The following is a 19,824-nucleotide window of genomic DNA, read 5'->3' on the forward strand; positions in this document are numbered from 1 at the left end:
GATAATGAATCAGAGGCCCACAGCCTTAGTAGAATCATAGAATTGTAGAGTTGGAAGGGACCACAAGGGTCATCTAGTCCAGCCCCCTGGAATGCAGCAATCTTTTGCCCAGTGGGCTCAATCCCACAACCCTAAAGTCTCATGCTCTACCAACTGAGCTATCCCAACTTGTACAGCCTTCCATTCTTCAAGAAGCTGTAGGAACATGGCAGTATCATGGGCTATTTACTGATTTAGTAGTGTAGTGCCAAACCATTTACTCCCCTTGTGTTTGAAAATATGGTCATGTACTGTGGCCAACACTGATTATATAGAATCTCCATGTTTCCCTGTTAATGAGAACAGTGAGAAAAGACCAAAAACAGCACCAGTACCTGCCATGATGATTGCTGCAGATTTGAGGGTGCATCCAATGTATTTCAGAACCCTTTTTTAAAAAAAAGCCTTCCATGTGGGAACAGAAGCAATAGGTTTCTCAAAGGTCCATTGCACGACAACCTTCTGGTGACTTCTTCTCAACTAATAAATGCAACCAATGTGTCTATCTATTAATCACATCACCATTTCAGTGTCTTTGAAACTCCCTTTAACACACAATTTTTTTAACACAGAAGTTGCTGGAGATACCTTGTAAACATGGCAATCATTTATATAACTTATACCCATCTGTGGAGTTGCCAACAGCAGGAACCATTTTCTGGCAGTTTCCATAAGATTAAAACTAGCCCATGGTCTGTCAATGGGAGGAGAAACTTGACTTGGTAGCTTTGACAGTGTGGGCACCCGATATCTAAGCAGAAGCAGAGCCACACACCACCAGATTTATACCCTTATTGAGGATGATCAGTTTATTTTTCAAAGAAAACCACGGCTGTTTTTAAAAAGGATATTTATTGACTTAATTTAAGTATAAGCAAACACACAAGATAATGCTATTTTTCTCCTTGTACTATGTGGAAGGTTCTTCCTCATCTTCCTGTTTCATCTGCTCAATCAGCTTCTGTCTCTCAGCGGCTTGGCGCATCCGCATCATCACGAGGCTTTCGTAATCCCGCTCCGAGACAACTGAACCCTAAAGAAAAAGGGATGGTAGGAAAAGTAAGGTGGGATCCCTGCTAGTTCTTTCAGAAGTCCTAAAATAAACACCACCACAATGGCACAAGAAAAGAGGTCTTCTGGTGCAGAGTACCTTACAGACATTACTAGCTAATGTTTATTGGCGCTAAAGATTGCCCAAAGTGGGGACAACTCTAATGTAGCCACTACAAGCAAAATGTCATGCCAGAAAAAGTAAGCTCCTCCACTCTCAACTATTACAGTTGTGGCAGTTCTCATTACTACAGGTAATTGTAGCCTAGCTCACAGGGTGGTTGTAAAGGTAAAATGGGTGTGCAAGGGGACACAGACCCAAGCTAGCTCCTTACTGAAAAAGTGAAACAGAAATGTAATAAATGACAAATAAATTTCCTTTTGCTACAATATAACAGGAAGTACTAAAGCAGCATCATAAATGTTCTAGGATCAAAATACTGTCTACTGCCTTAATTTTACAGGAACATAATATCACTTTAATTAAGAATAGGCAAAGCACTGCAAATACTCTTTTGAGGAGGGTTCCAGAATCTTAACTAGTGATTTCTTCCTCAGATTCCAAGAAGAGAACAATACAAATCCCCAAATCTAAAATTGTTGAAAACGAAACATCTTACATTGAGGGGATTCCCCTGGTCTAATATCCTGTAAAACCAGTGGAACCATTATCCTGGAAATTGTGTGTCATTTTATTTCTCAGCACTTTATTAAACAGATTCTATACGTAAAGATTTAGTGTTGTTGAGTCTCAAGAGGACTTACAGGTGGCATGGCTCTTTAATACTAACCAACCGCTTTTCACTTTCAGCTTGGAGCTATCCAGTTCATAAACCAGGGTAAAAACAGCAATTTTTGTACATTCCTGATTAGTCAGGCCTTTTTAAAAATTTGAAGGCAGTTGGCACCTTATATTTGTGACTTAATTGCTTATGTAACATATAATGGTGTAAGAATACAATATAAAGAATAATAGAATCGTAGAACTGTAGACTTGGAAGGGACCCCGAGGGACATCTAGTCCAACCCCCTGCAATGCAGGAATCACTAAAGCATCCATGGTAGATGACCATCCAACCTCTGCTTAAAAATCTGCTGGACTGGATCAGACCAAGGGTCCTCCTGGTTCAGCATCCTGTCTCCAGGAGTAACCACCAGTCAGGTGTCCCTGGACAGCTGCAAGCATAGCGTGATTATTTGCTTCTGTCTCTTCACCACACCTGATAGTCAGAATCTTACTGCCTCTGACCATGAAGGTGCCATTTGGGGGCGGGGAGAGATCCCATCTCCAACCCTAGGTAGAAATGCACAGGTCCCTTGAACTTGCAATTCTGAACTGGGTCTTATTGTATTTCCTTGTCCTCCCCCTCCTCCAGCAGCTACACTGAAAAGTTGTTCAAGTAGTATTCCATAGAAGCCCTGTATTCTCTTGAAGCTTTGTATGTGTGGGCTGACACTTCACAGGTCTACACACCTACTTCCTGCAATCTCTGCAATTAACTAATAGTGTAAATCCCAGTTTCTGATGTAACTGAGTCAGCAAGGGCTTGGCACAGAACACACACAAAGGAATTGCCACCAGCAAAACACATGAGTGGCTGAGTGAGAAGGGCAAGGAGTAACACCGAAGGAATGGTGTTCTAAAGGTAGAGCTGAGAAGATACAGTGGACTTTTAAACATGGACACAGGTATGCTGTGCCCTGGGCTGGAAGGACTTCCTTCAAAATTCCCCTCTGTCTCACAGTAAGTAGCGACTCTATATTTCATTTTCTTCAATGTTAAGCTCTGCAACTACTTAAGCTCTAGAAATCCTTCATAAATATAGTTTTGCTAATTCTCGGCTCTGCCAATCCAGTAATGAGAGACTGATAATGACTTTTCTGTCATGTAACATTCAACAATTCCACCATATGGATGCTGTTTTGTGCTCTATAATCTGGGTAAATTTGTTGAGATGATGATATGTATATACAGCCCTTTATTTGGCAGCCCCATAATTCCTTTGTGTGGTAAGGATTTAAAGTGGGCTAAAAGGGGCAAGTGGAGTTTGGTGACCTTGAGGTGGCAGATGAAGTTAGTACGTCCTGACACATTACTGCTTTCAATCTGCATTAGATCGTACCTCATTTTGCCTAACAACTGAGGAAGGAAATGAGGTAGGAAAAGTAGCAGATCAAGTGAAACAAAGGCAGGGTAGGTCAGAAAAGACTCTTTTGGAAATAATTTGGTCTTAAAGAGAGCTCTAGAGAAAGAAAGGAAAGTGGCCTGATAAATGGAAAATGGGAAGACCATCGCAGGTAGAAGGAAGAAAAAAAAAGGAGTGAGATGTGGATTTGTACAAAAAGCTGTGGAAAATTGTGTTAATGGGGGTGACAGATAAGGAGACATAGGAATGAAGAATACCAGAGAGGTGTTCTAAGGGACCACTGGATAAGAAGATGATTTGAAGCAGGGAGGCAGGGAAGAAGGCTGATGCTGATGGAGATAGGTCAGTAACTCTCAAATAGTACTATACTGGTTGCCACTGTCCTGAATAAAGGCTACTGCAGAAGCATGGCAGAGTCAAGCAGCAGAGGAATAAGAAGGGTCAAGCCCCATCCTGTACACTGCAATAACTCATCTGCTGCATCTCAGCCAGCTGGGATGACAGAGCCTCAACTACAAATGCTTTAAAACACAACTATTTACACACTAAGAGTTATGATTGGCTTTCAAGTTCACAATACCTGAAGTGCTTTTTATATGTCTACTTAACATTTTCTTTGAAATACTGATAACTTGGACAGTTCTACAGTTCTAATACGGTCATGAAAGTCATGTTGGTAGAACTCTTTCCCAATGGTTTCTTTAGTGGAAGTGAGGTTTAACAGTCAAGTATTGCCTTCTCTGGGAAGCCAGCTTGTTAGGTTTTCTTTTTTCTTCCAGAAATTAGAAGAAAGAAGCTCCCCACTGACTCAGAAAGCCTCAATTAAGCTCAACACGGAGGCCTCTGGCCTCCTTCATCACACAGTTGGGAGCCACCAGCCTTTTTTATTGCTTCCCTCACCATGGACACTTGGCGGAGAGGATCCATCAGATCCTCTGGTTTCTTCAAGCGCCTCTCATTCAGGAGGCATAAAAAGCTGGGCAATCAAGTCACGATCTGGAATCATAACAGCCAAACAATAGACACCAGTGGACAACAGTACAACAAAAGGGAGCTCCCAAGAGACTTGACGAGAAAGTCGGACTATTTATCGTGTCAGAGCGAGCAAAACCTACTCAGCAAGCCACTGCCACCTCCCAAACCACCTCGGCTATATCTGGACAGTGCCAGCTGCCCCAATATAATAAACCACACTGATTCTCCCTCTACAGACATTTCTTTCCCAAGCACTTCACGTCATTTCCACAAGGCCACTCAAACACAGCCAGACCTATTTTATAGGAACCAAGCCACAAACTGGTGGCTCTCTGAAACCACCTCCTGCTACAGAAATCCTATTCGTGATCCATTAGACCCCTTTTTTTCTTTCACATTGGATTTGGGGCCCTCACTCCTTGATGATGTTTTGCAGACACTCAGAAACCAGAATTTACTGTCAGATTAGCTAGACTTGCAAATAAAAGCAGAGGAATTAATTACACCGAACCACTGGCTCATCTTCATTGCCTGTACGCAACCGAGGCTGCTTTTTGTTTTTCTCAATGAACTGAGAACAGCAGACCAGCTAGCAGTTGAACACAGTATCTACTTGGAATTTACTAGCATTACTGTATTTCCATTCATCACACATTCCCAAGAACTTCTACTCAGAGTACTTCATTATGACAAGATGCTTCCTACATTTGGACCGTATCAGAGATTCTACAACTAATGTGTGTCTGGAAAAGGGTGGGTGGTTGTAACATGAAGGAACTATAAGGAACTCATGGATATACAAGAGCCTTGAACTATACATGACTGAAGTTCATCTTCCTTTATGCTGGTGCATTTTTCCCTCATTAATGGGTATATTTAAGCTATTAGAAAGCCAGACCATTATTGGAAAGCAATTATTTTTCTTTCTATTTGTCACAGGGGAAAGGAAGTGTATAACTATTGCTTCCACAATAAGCTATGAATAATCCACTGTAAAATGTGAAAGAGAATATATATTTTAGACCTTATTAAAAGTATTTCATGTACTTCATTTGTGTCTCCTTTAATTTTCATTGGCAAGCACTCATGTAACAGTGTGACTGGGGAAAACCCTGTTACATCAAACTCTAGAAAGAGCAGAAAAGGGGCCACTGAAAGGAAAACCAAACAGCTACTGCTCAACTAAGTATATCCAAACCACCTAAGACCCCCTTGTAAGAAATATCATGTCCTAAGGCTTGATTATGGAATCATGTGGCTCCAGGGCCATGTCAAAATAATTTATTGAGTTACTGCCCTGAATAAACACTTACAATGTGTAGATGGATTCACAGTCATACTCCCTTGCTTGCTATTGCAGGTCAGTCTCAGGACCAAAATGCAAGTGTTATTTTTTTGTGTTCTTATTTTTATTATGTATTTTGTCTTTTTTATATTGTAAATTTATGTTGTGAACCATCCTGAGATCTATGGATGAAGGGTGGTATACAAACCAACAACAACAATTCCATGTTTAAACAAGAATACAAAACCTCACAGCTTTTATTTCAGAGAGAAAACAACCACTTCATATAGCTTTCCTGTGGAAAACTGCCGCATCACTGGCTGCTATTTACCTCCAAAGGTGCAATTTACTATCTGTACTGCAGATTGGAACCCTATGGCTGCTGCTGCTGCTTCAATATAAAACAGTCAGGCTGTGCATATTTGTTTGCAATGCATGACTAACATCACATGTAGTTTTGCCCTCTGTAAAACTAACACTTGAATTGAATTATGAACTCCACCCGTTTTTGCATACTTGCCATAATGACTGTGCCATTAAGATAAAGCTGCAGCATGCCAAGAGTTCCTAAGTAACCAGGGACTCTTACCCTTGTTTCAGCTTCTGGCTTCACATTATAAACAAGTCACGAGTCAGACGTGAGCTTAGAGTGATTTCCTCAGGTTAACAGCATGGCCTTGTGAGAAACGCACGACACACTATACTCTAAGCAGGGGTCGGGAAACTCTAGCCCACAGTCCTCATTAGGGCCAACACAAGTCCCAGTTTGGCCTGTGAAACAGTTTTTCCCAAACCACGCCAACCTGCTGCCATAGGTGACATCAAGTGTGGGGCAGGTGGAGATGTGGCTGCTACTGCACAACTAGGAGTCTGAAAGTGCACTCCCAGTTGTGTGCTGTCACTAATCCAATCAGCTGACTGGCTGCGAGAGCAAGTCTATTCACTGACAGGGGGTGACTTCAAGCTTGTTTTTCCTTTTCTAGCAGGGAACATGTCACTCGATGTCAGATTGACAGGTGGGTAGGGCCCTGCCCACCTGTCAAAGTGGCCTACCAGGGTGAGCAGAACCCAGGATCTGGCCTGCTCAATGGATCTAGTTCCCACCCCTGCTCTACAGCAATGTATATTGGCATAACTTTTCAGCTAGCATGCCAGACAATTCCCACTCCAGCACAAAAAGTGATGCTTACTCAGATGCTTAAAAAGTTGAGGTAATTTTAATGTTTTAGTATTTTAACTTTTGTATGTTTTAAAGTATGGCTGTGAATTTTTCTTGATTATGTTGTTTTATCTTTTTGTAAACAGCTTTGAGATTTATTTATTTTATTTATTTTTACAATCATGCAGTGTAGAAATGTTATGAAATAAATAAATAGCAGATTTGTCCTGGTGCAAGTGCCAAGCTAGTGTCTCTGCTGCAAAAAAGTATCTGCTTTTGAATCATCTTTGCAGATAACAGATAATTTTTCTAACAAAAAAATACATTAAGTATGCAACATCACATAACTCAAGGAGCAAGCCAACAAACAGGTTAATGCCGCAAGAGTTTTCCTTTTAGAAGCATGATGACAGCACAGACAAAACAAGCACTGTGTGGGTATACAGTCTACATGCTTAATGGATTTTACAGTATTTCAGGAGGAGGGCACCTAAGTTAAGTATTTATTGGAAGGCTAGTAAACATGAACAGGATAGTAAAAAGAGCCTCAGGGCAGACAGAAGTCAAGAGATAAGAACTGATTTAAATTAGTCATTAAAATTCAATAACTTTTTTTTTAGTATGTAAATACCAACAGAATTGGAAAAGGATCCCAAAATATAAAGAGGCATTAATACAAAAGATGTCGCTTAAAATTGGGAAGAGAATGAATAGAGCAAGTTACAAGCATTCATATTCAAGTACTGCCAAACAAAATAAGTTGTGGGAAGTTTCTGTAGAAAGGATGTAAGGAATCAGTGATGTCACCTCAGGAGTAATTATACAAAAAGAGGAAGGAAGGTGATCACTGCAGGCATGGCACAAGCAACAGGAAAAAGTTTGCATATCAAAGTGAAGTTTACTGGAACTTCACTTGTCAAAGGCTAAGGGTGCAAAATATAAGTAATCTTTTAACAGGTTTAATATTTTTGAGTAATTGTAAAAATTCTAAAAGCAATTTTAAAATCTTCTGATTAGGAATATTACCATATTTTGTGTTGTAATGTATGGATGTTTACTTTAGGTAATTTACACAGGTTGCAGGATTCAGCTTTTTCTGTACTGAATTTAGGTTACAGTACAGAAGTTTACTATCTTTTCAAGTAAAAAATCAGTATCCCCCTACTGCAATTAAAAAAAACCAAAAAACATTGGGATCGAAATCCTGCTATTTTAGGTAACCATACCAGTTCTTATGAAAAGTGATTCATAAAAACTGGCAGGCCAGTTAACTTAGGTGGAAACTATTACTTTGGGTGGGGGGGAACACTGGATTTTATCTCCAACCTGAAAGACATACCAGTTATATCCCTTCTATCTGGAAACCCACTGAAAAACCAGTGCTGAATCCAGGAATTACCATGAATTGCAATTACATCCCACTGAGATGGGTCCAAAAAGAAAACTTGCTAAGGTATCATCTAAGAAAGAGTTCAGAATAGCACAATCCCAATGTCTGCACTCCAGCAAGTAGCTGGAAGGCCTCTGTATCAGAGCATCTATCATTTCCACAGAGCTATGAACTCAGTCACAGCTCCCAGCTTGGGTTCATACACATTAATCCTGTGCAGCAGGCAGAATACACGGGCTCCCAGTAAGAAACATATGGAACGGAAACAAGCCAAGATAAACTCACGTCATAAGCCAGAGGCTTCTTAAGAAGCAATAAGCTAACTTGAAAACCAACAAGAGCTTCTGTTTGGAGACAACTGTTGCTCTTCAGTCCTGAGAAAACAACTTTTATAGGCATTGTTTGTGATAAGAATGTAAGAGTCTGATGGATCAGGCTGGTGACCAATCTAGTCCAGCATCCTGTTTTCACAATGGCCAACCCACAAGCAGGACCCAACCACAATAGCACTCTCCCCTCCTGTGGTTTCCTGGTATTGAGAAGCATTAGTGCCTCTGGCTGGGGAGGCAGGGCATAGCTATCATGCCCAGTAGCTTCGCCTATATTGCGCAAGGGAGAAAAACATCTCTTGGCCGCAAACAACCTGAAAGTACTGCTGGATTCCACCTAGTTCAGCACAACCAGTCACAGCATTTGTTCCCCACTGCACTCCAGGCAAGACTATTTGTGGCCATAAACACACAGCCCTGTGGAGTCGGGCAGGAAAGTCACTCTTTGAAAAGAGCTGAAAGTGCTCCCTAGATGGAGCCATCCAGGCTCAAGCAAAACCTCAGGGAGGCTGAGAGGCAGTTTCTCAGGTACTACTACTTGGAATTAAACACAAAGTAACCGGCTAGCAAAACAAAGGAAGACACAAATAACAGCCTCACCTGAGAAACTACCAGAATACCTGCTCATTAAGTAGACAGCTGCTACTTTTCCACCCACACACTATTGAAAAAGCTATTCAAGCCACGTGCACAGAGAAAAGGAGGGCAGACTTTGGCCCAGAGTTCTCTTTGCTTTTGCTTTTAAAGAATATCTGCATATGCAGAATGAATAGCTGGGCATTCCCATCTCACATATCTATAATAGATACAGTCCAAATCAAGATAATAAAGTGGTATTTACATGTTCCCACTTCCCTCCATCACCCATTTATCTAGTCTGTTTTGTCCTTAACACATGAAGACTCTTATTTCATTTATGACTAACAATAGGTGCTCTGATTCAAGACACGGCAAGCTATAAATGAAAAAGTAAAAACAAATGAAGCTTCAAATATAAAATGGAAGCTCAGATGATCTTGCACTCTACAGCACCGATTCCCCTGCCTTCAACAGAGTAGGGGAAGTTCTAGAAACATTAGAACAGTCTTTATAAATGTAATATTGAAATGGTGCAATAAAGCAAATCCACATTTGGGGATGTGAGGAACCTATAGCTTAGATCTGCTTTCAAAAAGATCACAGAGGTTTATTTTATCTAGCAGATTTGCAGACAGTGCATCACGTTTGTAGGCCTCTTTCCAATGATGGGACTTTCTCAACAAACAGAAGAGAACGTATACTCTAAAGCAGGGGTGGGGAACTGGATCTGTCCCCACATCCCCTCCCCACAAAATTGACAGGGGCTGGCAAAGACACAGTGCACAAAGTGGTGATGATCTGCTTACTTCCTGGTCTTGCAAAGTGCTGTGCACAGGGCTTTGCAAGACCTGACCATCAGCTGATGCTGGGCTGGAGGTTTCCCACCACTGCTCTAAAACCATGAGTTTCATCAGTAAAACAAGCCTTTCTTTTTGTGGGAGAATTATCTGCCCCAATCTAGTTTCTCAGAAGAGATCACTTCCCAAGGCTCATCTTTCATCAGCTGTGCATGTACTTCTTCAGCCCAACCCTAAACACAGCAAACATCCCATGGGATCCTCTCTATTACTCCATTTAGCAACAGCCCAATTAGTGCCGCAGCAGATCATATCTATACAAGCTCAACATCAAGCCAGATTTATACCTGCTTTCATTAGAACAAGTTCATAAATGAAAAACTTTAAATGGCTTACAGTTGCTCAGTGAATGCTTCCCAAGGCAAAAGTACAAAGATGAACGGAATATTTTTGCTAGTGCCCATACCAGGTGTATGCAGAGTTCAAACAGATTTTAAGAACCACCAAATACAAAAGTAGCAGCTTGTATTGGTCCTACCTTGGATATCTGAGGCAGGCTGGTGCCATCAGCAAACACAGGATTGCTCTGTGGTTGGCCCTCTAGCCAGGAGATTTTTAGAGGATTGCTTATCAGGCCAACTTCATTCTTCACTGCCATCTCCTAATGAATAAAAACAGCCTCTTCATTTCATGCTTCCCATACTAAGCCCAGAATAACAGAATAGCCACAGGTCAATTGATTAAACGATCATGCTAGATCAGCATTCTCCAACCTGGTGCCCTCCAGGTGTTTTGGACTATAATCCCCATTATCCCCAACCACTGATTATGCTGGGCTGATGCAAGTTGGAGTCCAAAACATCTCAAGGGCATCAGGTTGGGGAAGGTTGTGCTAGTTGGAGCTGAAAACCCCTCCAAGCTTATATATCAGCCCCTCCCAGTCCCTGATTAGCCCATCCCATTTCCATCAGTAGGTTTATGTGTGCACATTAATGTGAGAGAGCATGCCAGCGCCACAAGGATGCACCATGTGATAGGGGAGAGCTTGTGGGAAAAGTAAAACAAATCCAGCTTGCTTAAAGCAAACCACACTAAATGTATTGTATGGAAGGATGAAAAGTAAAATAGTCAGATAATCTAATGGGAGGAAAATTCCTTCCTAACTTCATTAAGGTTTTCTTCTGCATCTAAGGCTCATCATAATATGGAGAGAAGCATCCTAGTAACAATAACAAAATCAGATGTAGCGTTTTAGGGTTTACTGGTAACTATCTTGATAGTGGTATTTGCATACTGATGGGAGAAGGTTTTACCATGATAGTTTTGATACTCAGGGGCTAGTTTTGTTACTCAGAGTGGGTGTTTAAAGTAACGAGAAACTCTTTTCACATTAATTACTTATCTATATAGAAATATTTAAGTATGGTTGCCTAAACTGCAATAAATGCTTTCCCTTTGTTTTGGTGAAGTTTCTCAGAGCCTCCCACCCCTCTATAAACACCCACCTGTTGCTGAAAGATGGGAAACTGGCCCTGCTTTCTGTGCCAGTCGTAAGGGTTGGGTGGGTGAAGCCCAGTTGATGAAGAAGAGTCACAGAAAGACTTCTAATGATACCTTCTTCCATAAAGGTCAATATATACCACCATAAAGGTGCACTGAGAAATTCCAAAGTCGAAAAACTTACAGCAGCTTTCACCGTGGCAAATTCCACAACTGCACTCCCAGTCTTCTTGCTAGAGATTAGCAAATTCAGAACCTCGCCGTACTGCCAGAATCAATAAGAAATGTAAAGTCAGACATAGGTCTAGGGGAGAAACCGCATGTTCTAAAATGTGATATATGACAGTTCTTGCCAAAGTCTCCATAAATAACAAATGGAAAAAGGACTGCAGTGGAATGAGATACAATACTGGGGAAGAGTACATTTTGTGCTGAGATATACTATGCATAATCATGTCAAAATGCTAGTTAAAGAGTTTTTAGAGATATTACAATAGCAGTCATTGATTTGAGGCCAAGGTCATCATAACAAGCTTGAAATGCAACACAGCCATAAGTCAGTTCACAAATCACACTCTCCCAGCAAAACCCCATAGAACATCATCATCATGTGATGTAATGAATGAGGTTATTGTTCCAGCCTAGATCTGAATTAATTGTTCACACACACACAAAAAAAGAGTAAGCCCAAGCTAGTCAAATCTGCCTAGCAGTTACTGAAGTACAAATAGGGATGAAGTAAAGATCACATGTTAAACCACACCATCAAATTATTTATGAGTCATACCACAGGGATATATTAGCTGACAAGTTAATAAATTCCTTATGGTGTCCTCCTGTACCAACAAAAAGGAATTGAATGATTTATAATTACCATGGGAGGGCCTCATTAGTTTATGAAGATATCAACTTTCTTTGCTTATTCTTACAGAATGCTAAGCAAAACCAACCAAGGTGAAAGGAGCATTTTGGAACAGGACCTTTTGTAGGATTTGCAGAAGAACTTCTTTTGAGTAGCCTCCTTTAGTTTCATCTTCTTTCTTGCATTTCCAGCGTAGCTGATGAGGAAAAGTTAGAAATTAATTTCACACTGTTCAGTGTACTGGATGCAATATATGCAGAATCTAGCATTTGGTTTTACATCTGTGATGCTATAGAGGCAACAGATTCAGATGTTAAAATTTGTAGACATACTAAAAGGAATGTCTACACTGCACAGGAGCAGATATACATAGTCCTAGGCACAGGGAAAAGTTCACATTTAGAAGATCTGAAAATTACTACATACATCAAGCAGCATCTGGCAACCTGTCAATATCCCAAGTCACAGAGACTTAACTTCTAATTACCTTCATCCTAGTGCCTAGATTCTAGATTAAAGTGCAAGGAACACATTAAGATGAAGTAAGTGACAATTCCAGTAAGCAGCGAGGATGCCAGAGACAGTCCAGCATTCTGTGTGGCTAGAGGCGATCCATGTGGCTTCTACTGATGGAATGATAAGTTAGTTGCTCATCTCTCTTCATAGCTCATTTTTTGGGAATGTCTTACTTTGAGCTTGGGTGTTCCTTTGCCCTCCTCTCCATACCCATCATGTTTGCCTCAAAGAAGAAAAGAAAAAGAAAATGAAAACTACATTGACATTTAATGAATGAAAATACTCAAGAAAGTCTATGTTCTGCATATCCTTAGCTTGATTTAAACTCCACCACAGGGGATTTGGGTGTAGGTTGGCAATTATCCTGATAACTATGCAAGTTAAAAGGGGTTCTGTTTTGACTCTTGTTTCTTCCAGAAGTGGGGCTCCAATAACAGTGAGATTGGAAAATTTCACTCAGCCATGAAGCTCACTGGGTGACCTTGGATCAGTCACCATCTCTTAGCCTAACCTACCTCACAGGGTTGTTGTGAGGATGAAATGGGCGGGGGACGACGACACACCACGTACACCAACTTCAGATTATTGGAATATAAAGGTGGTATATAAATGTAATAAATAAAAGAATAAATAAATAAATTTGGGATAGGAGGATAAAAATAGCACTGAATGTTCATAAACCAATCTCACATGCCAACTGGTACTGAAAAATCTATAACAAATATTGCAAAGTTCTTTGCAAACATTCATTAAAATAATCGTCAATACCCTCCTCATTTCCACATCTGCCTGGGGCCAAAAAGGAAATAAGTGGCACAGCTTAGAAGAGACCAGAGCTGCAATCCTACACACACTGACCTGGGAGAAGGTCCCCCTGAACTCAATTTACTTCTGAGTAGACATGCATAGGAGTGTGCTGTACATCTCCCAACTTAACTCTTCTTGTTTGGCCCTTCTACTTAATAAAAGAATATTCTGTCAATAAACTCCACAACAAGAGACGCAGCAAAGAAAAGGCTATTTTTCTACAGGCATATACTCCTTAACAACAAAAGCAAACTGGCTTTGAGCACCCATAGGCGTGTTCTGAAGAGAACCGAGGCAAGGCAACTTTGTGGCAGTCAGAGGCTCTGACCTTGCCTGGCCTTACCTCGTACTCGCTGTTCTATCTCAAGTCGTATTTGTTCCTGGATAAGTTTTTGTTGTTCCTCCAGCTGGCGGGATCCCTCCTCACGTAACCGTAGGATCTGGGGAAAGAGGCAGAAGGCAAAAAAATGGTGGCCATGTTGCCAAGAAAAGTGGCTGTTACAAAACAATCTACTCTTTAACTTGTCGGTATGAAGAAAGTGTCACAAGGAATAGACCAGCAGTCTCTTTATCTCCTGTCTAGCAACAACAGCCAAATTGAAAAGTTTTTTTTTTTAAAGGAGAAGAATAGATACACAGGAAGCAGCCTTATATAAATTAGACTATCTCTCTCTACAGGTTTTTTTTTAGAAAGGAGTCTTTTTGGAGATGCCAAGGATCAATACCTAGGACCTTTTGCATGTGAAGCACACTCTACCACTGAACTATGCCCCTCAAGTTTATAATCCCTTTATGCTATGTTTTCACACAGCCTGAACCTCAGTGTTGCTACTCCTATAGGCTGCCAGCATAATTTATCTTTCAATACCATTAACTTTCTGCTCTTCACAATGGCTGTGCACATAAAGGATCCCATCCTCACTTCTGGTATAAAATAACATTTTGTTTGGTTGCTACCCTTACCTCTTGCTCTAATGTTCTAGTTATCTGGATCTCTTCCTCCTTGCTAACCTGGGACTGGGCTTCTTTTTCCCGGGCTTCAAGATCTATAGCAAAAGAAGAAGTCCACAAGTTGGTAGAGCAGGAGACTCTTAATCTCAGGAATGTGGATTCGAACCCCACGTTGAGCAAAAGATTACTGTATTGCAGGAGGTTGGACTAGATGGCCCCCGTGGTCCCTTCCAACTCTACAATTCTATGATTCCAAGACAGGACAAACCCAACAGATTGGTTTTTCCTGAGATTCATTTCTAACAGGATGAATCTCTGCTCATAGTACAGTATATTTAAGAGCACCTACTGATACCACCTCAAATTTTAATGAAAACAAACGAATTGCAGACATGAACAAATGGTAAGGATCCTGCAACCTGGCATTTACTCCATATGCAAAAGAATATTCTAGATTTACATACCAAGTTTGACTTTTTTCCTCCTTTCATCAAGTTTCTGAGTCCTTTCTGCTGCCTGTTTCTTTGCTTTCCTCACTTTATCATATGCTGCCTGCAGTAGTGATAGGACAAGAAAAAATAATAAATCAAAACAAAATGAAAGTTTCAATCACATATCTAGAAATATTAAAATTAAAACAAAACAAAGATCTGCAAGTGTCATGGACATTCAGATTGTGTTTAACAAGGATAAAAATTTTAATAATTCGAGACTTCTCAGTAACTAACATTAGTAATGTCCACAAACAGAGGAAAGAAAGATGGACCAGAATATGTGAAATCAAGAAAGATACAAATGTTTGAAAGTATTCTGAAGTATATATCTTACTTATAATGTCTGTATTAGATCACTAGCCCAGTTTAATGCTAGCACTGTAAGGGCAGCATAGTCTGAAACATACTGACAACAGGTGTTGACAACAGGTATAGTTTTGCTTGCAGCTTTTAACAGGGATCCAAAGAATGGGCAAGAACAATAGAATTGCAAGAGCTCTACCTGCTTTCATGTCACAGCAGTTCAAAATACAGGAGAAAACCAATGAAAAAAGCAGTTACTTTTTTCGGTAATAAGATCTGTTGCAGCAAACGGGTTTAAAGCTGTGCATATAGTTCTCCCTCTATCTCTCTCACATTTTTTAAAATTCCATCTTATTTCTTTATATGAAGTAATATTTACTCAGATAAGTGGAACCCAGCTCATTTTAGAACCTAAATACTTGATCATAATGCCAAAAATCTCTTCCATCCCAAGCTATCACTAATTTAGAAAGTATGCAGATCAGTTTGAAATGAAGGATTCATATCGAGCCTCCAAGGCAAGAATAAATTAGTTTTAACCTTCCCCAAGGTCAATGAACACATTTACACTATGAGATGCCACAGGGCACTATATTGTTCCCAATGATATTCAACATCTATATGAAGCCACGGGAAGCAGTCATTTGGAGTTTTGGAGCAAGGTGTTGCCCTGATGAAACTCAACTTTATTTCTCCATTACAACTGAGTGTGGAGCAAGATGCAGTGGTGGCCTGGATCAGAGTCAATAAACTGAGCTTGAATCCTGGAAAGACGGAGGTCTTGTGACTGGATAGCTCCTGTTTCTGGGAGATAGGCCACTTGTCTGTTCTGGATCGGGTAGCACTTCTCCAGAAGGAGCAGGTGTGCAGTCTGGGAGTATTCTTTGATCCATCTCTGTCACTGGAGGCTCAAATGACCTCTGATGGTTATAGAGTTCTCCCTCCATGCAAGTATGACCCAGCCTCAGCCACTCATGGTTTAGAATAGGAGTCTATTGCTGAGAGAAGTAGGGAATTTCTGTACATAAGCTATCCAGAGATATGTAAGGAAACAGCCAGAAACAACTTGTTGGCTTGTACTGGCCTGAAATAAGTTTCTGACTGCACTTTTCTTTTCCAAGTATTCATGTCTTACAGCAGAGCCAGAAAATGCTTGGAGTTCTAACAGAGCATTAAAATAACTCACCCTTGCTGCTGCATCTGTTAGAACTGCCAAAGCTTGAGACAACTGATGGAAGAGCTCAGCTAGGAAACAGAAAAAAATGAAACAGCAATAAGAGAATGCATACAATTCCTAGATATAGAACTGAGTAAATGATTGTCTGAAATTTGTCTGAGTAAATCATTTCAGAGAACACAACAAAGCTTCTTACAATATTTGAAAGTCAATCCTCACCATAACTTCAGAACTTCAGTTTGCTCCGTTTAAAATACAGTTTGTCCCTTATGCAAGGATCAGTGCTTTATTCTTAATATCTTATTTCTAAACTTACAGGTGATTCCTAGTAACTTGTATTTACTAGTAACCTTGGACAGTGAAAGCAAAACTTAGCCATCATGTATGAAAATACATTTTATTTTGTCTGTCCTGAATCTCAAACAATTAGCCCCCTTCTGAATACAAAATATTGCTGAGATCATTTAATTGAATATATTTATATTCCCCCAGATAAACTTATGAACATTGTAAGGCAGATTGCAGCAATAAATATAATATATTGAGCAATTACAGAATTAACAGAAGTCAGTAAATTAAACATCTAGAATAGCCGCAGCTAAAAGATGAAGCCCACATAAAACCATCAACAAAAGCTTAGAAGAACAATAAAAATCTCAAATCTGCTTAAGACTCAAACAATGGGGGTCCACACACAATTTCTGAGGGAGCCTCAAATATCGGGGGCTACCACAAAAAAGCTCTGTCTGTGGTACCTGCCAATCCTATGGCTCTTGGTAGCAGGCCTAAAAACTGCACCATTTGTCAACCAATGGACCTGGTACACAATAGGCTTAATGTGATTAAAGGGTCACATAAATAATCAAGCCTAGACACTGATATCCAGAACATTCCATCTATTACCAATAAAACACACCAGTGTAATTCTGGATAAATCTAGCCACTTCTAGTGATCACACAGGGAAAACAGTCAATAAAACTAAGAGTGTCTATGAATACTTTCCATACCTGCTTTGGGGTTGTCTGGATTTTTATCTGGATGGCAGGACAAGGCCTTCTGTCTGTAGGCTTTCTTAATCTGTAAATGACAGAGCAAAAACAATGCAATGAACAGTGTGATTAGCAGATTAAGGCAGTATTCAGTTATGTAGAAGATAGGACAGCAGGCAACTAAAAGTAAATAGGAAAAGTTTTAAAATTAGCTCATTCTTTTAAGAGGTTTGTTTTGCTGCTAGAGGTTATCTGCCCAATGCAGGCCTACCTTATACCAAGCAAACCTGGTATAACACTGCTGTAGATATGACAAACACACCTGCTGCCTAATGCATCCTCAATGCTTGGACTGCAGTTGCTCAGGTAAATAAAAATATTTTATTTGTCAAAGTAACTGTTTCGCTGATTCCATCCAATGGCAACAACCTGGCCTGATAGGAACGGAACATGTGCTGACACTTGGCCAGAAGCTACAAAATACTACATGAGTTCCATGTTGGCCAGCCCCGATTGTTCTTGCTGTTTCTGCCTGTGAATCAAAAGTGCGCTCCAGAAGCCTCAACCCATCCTTGCAAATGCACATTTGATGGGTTGTTCAGTAGTGCTGGAAAAACTGTATTACTGATCTTCTCAGTAAGGAACCTCTGAGTTCTCTGGCACATTGAAAATCCGCGTGAGACTGTTAAGACACTGAATCTTTCTTCTGTTCGGGTTGCTGGATCAGATGTTGTTAGCATCTTTCCAGCTGTACAATTCTGTCACAACAGAGATACTATGAAGTATAGATCACATGCATTCATTTTAACATTAATACTCCCTATCAGAAACATTTTCATATGCAAAGCAGTGTCTTATTATTCTAAGATAACTACCCTAAAAAGTTCTGTCAATATACAGTATGCATAGACTAAAAACGTCTGGTATTTAGGCACCACCTAGTGGACCAAATGAGTACTAAAAAGACAACTTGAAGCTATTGATCCTTAAACTTAAAGCAAAATATTAACACAATAATATATAACAACACTATTTGACCACTCAAAGTGCTTAATACCCATTATTGCAGAAACTGTTACAAACATGCTTTCAAGAAGCTTCTAAAATGCTTGCCTGTAATAAGGAAATATCACCTCTAGGAAGGAAAACATGTTAAAATTTGGCTTTTTAAAAAATGCCTCAAATGGGGGTGAGGGGATCAGGATAACAAATAAAAATAAGTCTTCTAGCAACTTTTGAGGAATATACTTGCAAGGTTGCCACAATGTTTGCCCACACAAAGTAAGACGGCATTATTATCAATTTATGCCAGATGGAGAGACTGAAAGAATTGTGGCCAAGATCGGATGCAAACCAAGGACTTCCTAGTTCACAGTTCACCTCCCCCATCATTATACTCATCCCCTCAAGCATCCAAAGCAAACCCAAGAAGCCATCTCAAATCACAGTTCATTCATGCAGCTCAGTACCACACACTTGCAAAGCCACTCATAAACAGATTCCCATGAGAGGTGGTGGACAGTCCTTCCTCGGAGGTTTTTAAGCGGGGGCTCGATGGCCACCTGTCATGGATGATCTAGTTGAGATTCCTGCATTGCATGGGGGGGGGGTTGGACTAGATGACTCTCGGGGGTCCCTTCCAACTCTACCATTCTATGAGAGAGAGCTCGGTTGGCAGAGCACGAGACTTAAATTCCACGGTCGTGGCTTCGAGCCTCACGTTGGACAAAAGGCTCCTGCACTGCAGGTTTGAACTAGATGACCGTCGTGGTCTTATATATAATGACTATGAGAAAACAGTATTATGATCGCATTTGAAGAAGGCGCGACTTTCGCGCAGGGCTGCACCCCGGCGCATCTCAGATTTACTGGGGAACTCAGAAGGGGGACCCATCGAGTACAGTGCCAAGTGGCCCCTAGGAAAGTGTGTGCAGTATCGCCTCAATACTTTAGGCCATGGGCCCTTGAACTCAGCAGCTCGAGGGCCCTGAGGTCTTGTCCCGTAAGGAGCGGCAGGGATAGAGCCCCCTGCTATAATTCTGGCCCTCGGGGGCCTGCGAGGGTCCGGCTAGGCCCTGAGGGATCTCCAGCGGCCGCCACCGCCGCCTCCTCTCCCTCCCCTCAGCCCGAGGCCTTGCCGACCTCTTTATCCGACGCCTTCTCGCCAACTCCCAGAAGCGCGTACAAGTCCAACTCCAGCAGCTCCTTATCCACCGCCATTTCTCTTCCCGCTCCGACCCGCTTCTTTACGGGGCCAAAAAGGCTGTTATTCCCTCGACTTGCCCGAACGAGCTTGCCTTCCCTCAGCTAGGCTACCCTCGCCCGCCGCCCCAACAGCGACTCGCGCTGCCCTGAGGCTGCTGGGAAACGTAGTCTTTGCCTCCTCAGCAGTTCCCCTTCCCGGGTGTGGCCAGAACTACGATTCCCGTCATTCCTCGGACCTAGAAAGGCTGGAGCTCCCAGGAGACACCGCG

General features: G+C 41.1%; 2 protein-coding genes across 2 annotated transcripts; one reads left to right on the forward strand and one right to left on the reverse strand.

The window, feature by feature from the left end:
• Window positions 1–872: 872 nt before the first annotated feature.
• Window positions 873–19,712, reverse strand: DNAJC17 (DnaJ heat shock protein family (Hsp40) member C17). Its single transcript, XM_080997543.1, has 11 exons — window positions 19,493–19,712; window positions 17,369–17,438; window positions 16,370–16,428; window positions 14,851–14,938; window positions 14,399–14,481; window positions 13,779–13,875; window positions 12,802–12,851; window positions 12,231–12,308; window positions 11,435–11,515; window positions 10,289–10,411; window positions 873–1,072 (listed from the first exon to the last, which is right to left on the reverse strand). Exons 1-11 carry the CDS (start codon window positions 19,568–19,570, stop codon window positions 950–952), a joined length of 930 nt encoding a protein of 309 aa, XP_080853669.1. The 5' UTR covers window positions 19,571–19,712; the 3' UTR covers window positions 873–949.
• LOC308472649 (uncharacterized protein C15orf62, mitochondrial) lies at window positions 1,082–5,257 on the forward strand. The gene is made up of 2 exons (XM_080997760.1): window positions 1,082–2,833; window positions 4,016–5,257. The coding sequence occupies exon 2, from the start codon at window positions 4,138–4,140 to the stop codon at window positions 4,678–4,680; it is 543 nt and encodes a 180-aa protein (XP_080853886.1). The 5' UTR covers window positions 1,082–2,833; window positions 4,016–4,137; the 3' UTR covers window positions 4,681–5,257.
• Window positions 19,713–19,824: the final 112 nt, after the last annotated feature.

This window comes from Podarcis pityusensis, assembly GCF_964106645.2.
Source record: "Podarcis pityusensis genome assembly, chromosome: 1".
Classification (NCBI taxonomy): Eukaryota; Metazoa; Chordata; class Lepidosauria; order Squamata; family Lacertidae; genus Podarcis; species Podarcis pityusensis.